The sequence below is a fragment of the Carlito syrichta genome, unplaced genomic scaffold (genome assembly GCF_000164805.1).
Source record: "Carlito syrichta isolate Samal-C Ts95f unplaced genomic scaffold, Tarsius_syrichta-2.0.1 Scaffold287601, whole genome shotgun sequence".
In the NCBI taxonomy this organism is placed as follows: Eukaryota; Metazoa; Chordata; class Mammalia; order Primates; family Tarsiidae; genus Carlito; species Carlito syrichta.
In genome coordinates, this window is record NW_007231697.1 from 192,476 (window position 1) to 202,140 (window position 9,665).

Below are 9,665 nucleotides of genomic sequence, written 5' to 3' on the forward strand. Positions count from 1 at the left end.
TCTGAGAGATCCTCTTGCCTCATCCTCCTGAGTAGCTGGGGCTGCTGTCATGTACACCACACCCAGCTACATTTTTTTATTTTTTGTAGAGATGGAGTCTCATTTTGTTGCTCAGGCTGGTCTCAAACTCCTGTCCTCAAGCAGTCCTCCCACCTTGGCCTCCCAAAATGTTGAGATTACAGGCATGAGCCACCACATCCAATCAGGGTACTAGGTTTCTAAAGGGACTTCTCCTTTCTCCTGGGTTCCAGGGTTGAAAAGCCTACCAAGGAAATTACTGACTCAGGACTTAGGATAAGGCTCTTTTTGTGACACGTGGGGTTGGCTACCATGGAGAAAAGGACGTGGTCCCTTGTGTGTGGTTCTCAAGTGGTTGTACTGCCCTCTTGGTCCTAAGATGAAGCTCAGCCCTTGGTCCATCTGACCAAGCTCAGGAGGCAAAGGGGGCATGTTTGTGTGTGTGATGTGAAGGTGGTGGTGTGTGTGACACGTGTATATGGGGGTGTCTGTGTTTGTGTGTGAGATATTATGTGGTAGGTAGGAGACATGAGAGGGTGAGTGTGTATGTGTGAGGAGAGGTTATCTATGAGACTATGAGTGAGTGTATAGTGAGTATGGATGAGTGTATAGTGTTGTATGGTTGTTGGGTTTGTAGAAAGGTGTGAGTGTGTGTTTTGTGTGAGAAGCTATCTGAGTGTGTGCATGTGTGTGTGTAGCTGTATTGTGTATATGGGGGTGTGGGGAAGTTGTAGAAGGGTGTGAGTATGTTTTATGTGAGGCAAAGCTGTGAGAGTGTGTGTGTGAAAGAGAGAAAGAGAGAGTGTCACAATTGGCTACTGCCATGCTCTATTCCAGAGCTAGAAAGAGAAGCTGTGTGGTGTGTATGGTAGTATGTGAGGGTATAAAGAGTATGTGTGTTGGGTTCAGTGATACCATCTACGGCACCAGACATTTTTCGCCATCAGATCTTGCACCTCCATTTTATTTTCTTTCTAATCAGTCATTCAATTCCTTGGTTTGAAAGAAACTTCTTCCACCTTTAGATCTGTCTGCCTCTCGGTTGTCCAAAGCCAAGGAGGTCGGGGCTGATTCAGTCCTCCATATCTCCAAGGAGAGCCCTCAGGAAATTGCCAGGAAAGTGGAAGGTCTGCTGGGATGCAAGCCAGAAGTCACCATCGAGTGCACGGGGGCTGAGTCCTCCATCCAGGCGGGCATCTACGTGAGTGGGATGAGGGCAGCTCTAGGGAATCATCATAGGGGAGTGAGTGGGGCAGAAATAAGGAGTCCTGTGATCAAGCTTCTCCACCAACTTGCTGTGTAAACCCCAAGCAGAATTTATCTCTTGGCATCTGTTTTCTTCTCTCTAGTGTGGAGATAACATTCACACTTATCTTAAATCCTCATTGGGTCATTGTGAGGTTCAAACAAGTAACTGATATACATGGGCCTTGAAAATGCTAAGGGACCCAGAACTTTGGGATAGGGTTGCTTTCATGATCATATCTGTGATCATAAAAATCTAGTACTTTCAGTAGAAAGATCAACAGGAAGAACAGGGAACCATGCCTTAGTTGAATGTGGGAAATCCCTGTCTTGTTTTATTGAGGAAGACTACAGTCTTTGATACAAAGTGAAAGTCATTAATTCAGTTAGTCACAAAGGTGAGGTGATTTTTCAGGATCACAGTTGGCTACTCCTATGCTCTATCCCAGAACTAGGAACAGATAAGCTGCCAATGTCTGATTTGTCTCACAGGGACCCACTGGCAATTTATGGGAAGTTGGCAGGGAGTTGGGTGTGTGGAGAGAGAGTGGCATTGGCAGATCAAAATATGAGGGAAAGAGGGGAAAAGAGTCACTTCCAGGCCACAAGCCCTACTGTATGCCAGGTCCTCTGCTGGGTACTTTATAAACATGATTCCTAATCTGCACCATAGTCCTGAAAAGCAGTTATCATGTTACCCAGAAAGAGTGTTATGGCTTGCTCAGAGCAAATCACCACAATAGGTGGATGAGTCAGGTTCAAGTCCAGCCCTGCCTTGCCCCAGTATCTAAACTTTCCTTATGCTGTCCTGCTGCTTAGGAGAGGAGGAAAAGGAGGGGACAAGCAACTGTGCTAGGGTGAAAGGGCTAGGCTGGGGAGGGTAGTGGGCAGCTGCTACCACAGGGGACTCCTACTCCTACCCCTGCTTCGCAGGCACTTCTCCACAGCAGCGCTGGCTTCCTCCTTCCTAATGAGTCACAGCTGGATCATGCACTAGGGCAATTTGCAGCATGAGACTTGCTGAGGAAAGCTGACCCCTTGAACTGTGTGGCACGCCCTCAGGCCTAGCACCCTGGCAGAGCTGCTTCAACCTCCTCCTACCAAGAACCCCTTTGGCACTGGGGGCTGAGGAAGCAATGGGAGGGAGGGAAGAGCAGGTACCACAAGTGCCCTGTGCTGCCCCATCACAGGCTGTGGTCACCATGTGGGAAGGGCCTAGAGAAGTCAAAACTCCAGAGTGGGACAGTGAGTCTATGTGTGATTAGCCTATCCATGGGTGTGTCTTGGGCACCTGCTGTGTGCCAAGCTTTGTGCTGGGCACTTGAAGGGCCTTGACAATGAGTAAGGTATGTCTACTGTCTTCAAGTTGTTGGCAGGTTGGTGACCTCCACTCCACAGAAAAGCAGTATAAGCTGGGTGACTTAAGGACTCGGTTTTCCTTCCTCTTCTGCCCTGCCCTTGGAGCATTTGAAACAGTTGATATCTTCAGCTGTTGATGGTAGGGACCTGGTTGCCAGGCTACCTGTAGAAGGTGTGGAGGTGAATGTGACCCAAGGACGTCACTAGACCTGAAGCGTTCTCTCTCCTGACGTGGCAAGTGGAGCCGTCATGCATGACAGGTGCTGTAGAATGCTACAGGCCACCCCGCCAATGAGCAGGTTAGGCAGTGTCACCAAATATGGACATATCTGAGCATCACTGTCCTGCCAGGTTGTGACTGGATAGTGTTTGTGATGAGATATGGCAGATGCCTTGGGGTAAAATTAATATAGGCTCCTTGGGGCAGAGGTCACACACATAGGACAATGACCAAGTAGTCTGAGCATTCTTTGGCCTGTGGTCAGCAGCCTGCTGGCCTCTTGGCAGCTTGGGATGGCCAGTTGGTGGTGTTCCTCCTCATTGCCAGGTAACAAGGAAGTGCTGATGAAGAAGCAGTTTCCCCAGAAAAATGACTGAGAGGTCAAGTCCAGGGTAGCAACCCTGGGAGTCACCCCCATACTACTCAAACCTCCAGTTCTGCTTCTTGCTCGTGTCACTGCATGGTGTATCCTTCCTCTCAGAGATAGAAGCAAAGATGTGTACCCTTCTATAGCTCCATTGTTTAGCACTTAGAATGCTCTTGACAGATGCTTGCTGCTGCTCCTAACTCTACTGAAGATGTAGTGTGAATAAATTGTCCATTTTTCTTTCTCACAACATTGAGCACAACAATCCCTAAAAAGCTGTGGAGCAGGCACAACACTCACACAGAGTTGTGTGGAAATTGTCAGGAGAAATTTAACTGCCAACACTGACCTACTCAAGGAGGGAACTGATGAGGCAGATAAACATTCAAGGAAGATGAAATCCATTATGGCTGATACCACTGGGGTGAACATCTCTGGAATAAAAAGTATTTCTAGCCACCAGCCTGTATGTATAAAGCCATTTTTAAGCCATAGAATTCCAATAGCGCTTGGTATTTGTATAGTGCTTGGTAGTTTGTATAGTGCTTGGTAGTTTTCTTATCAGTGAGCTGAGAGGGTGATTCCTTGGAGGTTTAGTGAAAGTGCTGCCTTGTGGAGGAGCACTTTGCAGGAGCAGCAGATGCTGAGATGTGGAAGTGACTGGAGCCAATATCTGGTACCAGATTTATAAAGCCTTGGAAGATGCTCCTACTATGCCTGGTTCTTCGTTGGTTGTGTATTATTTCAGAATCTTTAAAGAAGATGATGTTTATTCTACTGCTTGGCTAAGTTTGGTTGACATGTTGAACAATCCAGCAAGTATCATATTCTCTGGAATTTTTGGAAGTAATCAAAATATTTGTGTGATGACAGTGTGTTATTGTAAGTGGGGAGTACGTGTTATCTTGAGTTTTCTTATTTTTAACCTCCTTTTCAGGCCACTCGCTCTGGTGGGACCCTGGTGCTTGTGGGGCTGGGCTCTGAGATGACTACAGTACCTCTTGTGCACGCAGCCATCCGGGAAGTGGATATCAAGGGCGTGTTTCGATACTGTAACACGTGAGTATGCTGTGGGTGAGCCAGGGTGGCCAACCTCCAGCAAGACCAGGGCAGGCCCCATGACCTCTGGGACCAGGAGTCTCTGCCTATTTATTCATGAGGGGCACTCCCTGACCACACTGATGGACATGTGATATGATAGGAATCCAAAGAGAGAACATTCACTCCTGGTTAAAGAACGGAAGGGAGCCGGGCTCGGTGGTTCAGCCTATAATCCCGCACCTTTGGGAGGCTGAGGTGAGTGGATTGCCTGAGCCCGCGGGTTCGAGACCCACCTGAGCAACTTGGCGAGACCTCATCTCTACAATAAATCAAAAAATCAGCCGGGCGTGGTAGCGCCTGCCTGTAATTCCGGCTATTCGGAAGGCTGAGGCAGAAGGATCACCGGAACCCAGCAGGTCGAGGCTGCGGTGGCCGGGAGCGGCCACTGCACTCCAGTCTGGGCAACAGAGTGAGACTCCAACTCAAAAAAAAAAAAAGAAGGGAAGCAACAGAAGGACAGAGGAAGGGAAGGAGAGAGGGAGGGAGAGAAGCAGATTTTGAAGCCTGCTCTTGCTGGGTGTCTGCTGCTCATCTCCCAGGCCCTCTCCTTTCCATTTCCTTAAGTGTCTGGATCTCCATTTCCCTTCTTTAAAGGGGAGGAGGACAAAAGAAAGAAGAAAGAAGCCAAGTCCTGTGGCTCCCATTTCTGAGCCCCAGGGACCACCCAGGGTAATGAGAGGGGTCTTAATTCGCCCCACCCATGTTCTGCAGCTGCACCCTCTCCCCTGCTAGGACCCTCTGTCTGGGACATCTCTCCTCAGCAAAGTCACTCACTCCCAGCTTTAGTGTTGAACTCTGTGTTCTCAGGAGAGCACCAGTTTTCCAGTAAACTGCCAAGCTGGGCTGTTAATGAGTGTGACTGGGTTATCCTGGGCTGCCTCCCTGTGGCTTATATGCCTTTCCTCGGTATGCCTTATCTGCTTCCATACTATGCCTTCATGACAAAGGAATTCGTGGCTCCATGGAAGACATGGCAAAGTGAGAGGGTGGGTGAGGAGTGGGGGCAATCGATGACAGGCTCTGGACCCCCAAATTGCAAACTATAGGACATTTCCTCTGCCGTTAATTTGTAAAATTGGCCCTGCAGAACCACAGTGCTGTCAATAAATATGGCCAAGCTGCCCTTGTGCTTGGTAGTTTTGGGAACCTGGCTCTTTCTTCCTAAAGATTGAATGTAATGCTTGTGATCTTTTGCAGGTGGCCAATGGCGATTTCGATGCTTGCGTCCAAGTCTGTGAATGTGAAGCCTTTAGTCACCCATAGGTTTCCTCTGGAGAAAGCTCTAGAGGCCTTTGAAACATCCAAAAAGGGATTGGGGCTGAAAGTCATGCTCAAGTGTGACCCGAATGACCAGAATCCCTGATGTGAATTTGGTTCAGCCGTCATCCCCATCTCAGGACTGAAGGGCTAGGCAGGGGTGGACTCTGATGCAGAAATTTCTTTGGAATGGTAGGAATAATTATAATAATTCATTATAAGCAGATAGCCTTACCCAGAGGAGTTGGTGTGCCTTAAAGATAAAAGTTGGGATAGTTTGGGGGAACTTGTAACCAGAATGGCCTGTTCACACTGAGCAAAGTTCAACAAGTAGAGCAGAGTTTAGCAAGCAGGTGCCAAGAACTCCCCTTCTTCCTGGAGTACCTTCCCTGAGTAAGGAGAGAAATCTGGCTCTTGGGTTCCTTGTTCCACCTGTGATTGGTCAAGAGTTGGGTGGAGACTGAGTTATGAAGAGACAACTTCATCAAGACTTAACTGGCCCATAAGCTGATTTTTGTGAAAATCTGCCACTCAGACAATCTGGGATGAGGGATCATCAGCATTTTTAATTTAGAGCATAAGGTTTCTTTTCTTTCGTTTTTTTTTAGATTGGAAAATATCATTTATTTAGAAAGTAAATGCGAGAGAGAGAGGGAATTCACCTCCCCAAGGTAGGGGAGGGGGCCAAAGCTAAGGAAATATGGTGGCCGGACAACCCCTTCGGGTCCCCTCCTGCTCTAGGAGCTTTTCTGTCCCCTCAATAAATCCTGCTTTCTAAAAAAAAAAGAAAAGAAAAGAAAGAAAATATGGTGACCATAGCTCAAGAACACATGGCCTGGCGAGTGCTTAACAAAACAATGGCCAAGAGCATAATGTTTCTAGAGAAACATTGGCTATTTGGTTTGATGATAAAAGGAGAATAAGAAAGGGACTAATGTTCCTGGGTCCAGTATAATTTTAAAAGCAATCAAATGAATAAAATGAAATTTGATGTGAGGTCAAACTAGCTTCATTCCCCAAATGTAGAACAGTGAGGGAACTTCCTCTCAGTGTTTTAAGATTGCCCCTTCCTCAACTCCTGAGAATTCTGTTATTTCATTTTCCAAGTGAAGAGCTACCTTCCCAGCACTCCCCCCACCCTTAGGCATGTTCTCTTGTTGCTAGGCAACCAGGAAACGCCTACCTGTGGACTGTCAGGAGACTTGTATAGTGTCTCTGACTAGGAGGGTTTGGTCAACTCACAAGACTTCCCCACCCCACAAGATTAGCATCTCCTCCTAGACTCACACTCACTGATGATTATTAGAGAATTCCATTTCAATCCGGTTAGGTTATTATAAGCAGAAGATCTTTCTCTTTCTCATAGCCAGTTAAGGCTCTTGGTATCTTTCTGTCTGTCAAAAGGATATCTATGAGCTTGTCTTATTTTAATTGTGGGGTTTTCATATGTAGGATTTGGATCCAAATCACGTCATGCCCACTTGTGACTTTGAGATTGTTAATCAGGAATGAGGATATCATAGCTGTGACATAACTTCTTTAATCCGTCATTTTAGTTGCAGGTGGAGGGTGAGTTTGAAGAGATTCTGGTTTTCTTGTAACCAGGGAAGGCCATGACCTGTGCCTGGAACTTCTCAAATTGCTTTGGGTAATAAATTCTGTTGGTGATGCCTGACGTCTGCTGCTGTTTATAACCCTGATTGAGGAGGAATGGATTTATGTTACTCATTTCATAGAGGGAGGGATCCTAGGATTTTTGAAAGTGACACATTTTCTACATCAAATATAATTTCTTTGACTGTTGGAAATTTACGAGTCATTTCTAATCCTCACAGCAAGCCAAATATTTGATTATTGTGTAGATAAGGAAAATATAAGCACCAGAAGAGACCTTGAGACTGAAAGATTGTCAGCCCTTCAATTAACAACAGAAGAAACTGAGGCTCAGATTGGGGAAGTGACCTGGCAAATCACATAGTGAGTTAGTGACTGGCCCAGGATTAGATACTAGAATCCTGGCATCAAATCCTTTACACCATGCTGCCTCACATAGGCCTGACAGGTCCAGACCCAGATGACAAAGTCTGCTCCCCATCCCACCACCCCACCAAGCAACTCCTACTGATGGCAAAATGCACTGAGCTTTCTTGGTGGCAATGCCATCTACACACCCTGTGTCCACTTTTTAATGTTTAGGGAAGGAGCTCGGTGTCTGACTCAGCCAAGGCTTTAAGAGGATGGGGAAGCTGGAAGTGAGGGGCAATGACTGCACCAGAGAACATCTGCTGATATCTTGGAGGTTTTTCTCATGGGCAATGAGCTCCCTCCTCAGTTACTTCACTGCCACCCCTTATCCATCCTGCTCCTCCTTGAGCCCCAGGAAGAATTCAGTGTGTGGGAGGGGGATGGGGATGGGATGTCAGAGACCTGCCTGCCACCCAGGGATGTGAATCAGCCTTGCCACCTGTAGTCAGGCCCAGCTTCAGTCCTAGCTGGCTGCCTCAGATTAGATAGGCGTTGCTTTCCTGTTATTTGGACTCTGTTCTTTGAGCCTAGGCTGACATCATGAGCAGAGGACAGTTCTAGGGAAAGGCAAACATCCAGTAAGTCTGATCTGCCCCTCCTCTCTTAACCTCTGGCTCCACCACCTCCCCACCAGGCCTCTTGTGTGCAGAATAGGAGCCAGAAGGGAGGAGGAAGGACTGTGCTACACAAGGAAGACTGGGAGGGGAAGATGACCAAAGAACCAGGAACTGAGTCCAGAAATAACTTCACACTGACATCTGCTGTGGCCAAAGGTGGACTGCAGGAGGGAATTGCTGGAGCCAATGTGTTCCCTTTCTCCTTTAGGGTCTGTGGGGCAACCTCCCCTTCTCCCTTCCAGGTTGCCTGTAGGGTCCTTCTCAACTCTCCACCCTCACACCCCTGCCTGCTCCTTAATGCTGGTAGTGCCGGCTGGGTGGGGTCCTCAGTGTTGACTGGAAGTGAACCAGGTGCCAGAGCACACAGAGGCTGCCGGGCCTCTCAAGGTTGGGGAGCTTGTGGGGAATTCATATTCTTGGTTCCGGGACTGATTCACTGAGTCAGTCAATGTTGATTGAGCACGTAGGGGAGATGGTGGTAGGAATGAATTCCTGGGCTTCCTGCAGTCCCTTCCATGCGTTGTTATCCACATAAGACATGTACGTGTGTTTATAAACGTAAATGGGAATGTACTTTACCTACTTTTCTTCATTTTCACCTGTAGCAGATGAGAACTTTTTAAAAGAACAATCACCATGATTAAATAATTCCCATTATGATAACCAACACAACTAGTAATAATTTCTTCATATCATCTGACACCCAATCAATCCGTATCAGATTTTCCCTAATCTAAAAAATAAAAAGAAAGAAAAATTTACTTTTTTACACTTGGTTTGCTGGGATCAGGATCTAAATGCATTCCATGTGGTTGATATGTCTCTTAAACTCCTTTTAATCTATTATAGCTACCCCTTTATTTTGGTTTAAATGCCATTATTATTTTGAAGAAACTGGATCCTTTGTCTTCTAGCTCCTGTTTTGCAAACCTGCTTGTGTTCATTTAATAAATGACTACATTTCTTTCGATGTCAATAAATATACACATCATTATTTTAAATCATCATATCCCATTGTACAAATATACTATAATTTATAAAGCAAATCACAATATTTGGATATTTGGATAGTTCAAAGGGTTTTGCTCTTATGTTAAAATTGCAATGACTATCCTTGTGTATACATTTTTGTGCTTCTGACCTATTTCCTGAAGTTATGTTTTAGGATGAAAATAAATAAAATGAGTTAAAGGGTATACACATTTTAAAGGTAACCTAATTAGACAAGAAAACAGAGCATTGACATTGAGACTATCTAAGAAAATGTCTGGGGGTGCCCCAGGCTATGAACAATGTGGGAGGACTCTGGGGTCTGGGAGAGCTCTCAGGGGCTGCTGAAGATGAGACCATGATGCCACTGACTCTCGGGCCAACCTTGGAAAAGCAGGGACTTGGTCCTCACTACTCGTAATCTTGGACAGGTTGCCAGTTCTCCAGGCCTCAGTTTCCTTAGTAG

The 9,665-nt window shown here is 46.4% G+C and overlaps 1 protein-coding gene across 1 annotated transcript in view; it reads left to right on the plus strand.

Moving 5' to 3' along the window:
* SORD (sorbitol dehydrogenase) overlaps nt 1-6,201 on the plus strand; it is a 39,680-nt gene extending 33,479 nt beyond the window's left edge. Inside the window, exons 7-9 of the mRNA XM_008052869.2 lie at nt 1,044-1,219; nt 4,147-4,268; nt 5,508-6,201. Of these exons, the coding sequence (XP_008051060.1) occupies nt 1,044-1,219; nt 4,147-4,268; nt 5,508-5,673 (464 nt within the window). The 3' untranslated portion in view covers nt 5,674-6,201. The remainder of the gene's footprint in view (nt 1-1,043; nt 1,220-4,146; nt 4,269-5,507) is intronic.
* Nucleotides 6,202-9,665: the final 3,464 nt, after the last annotated feature.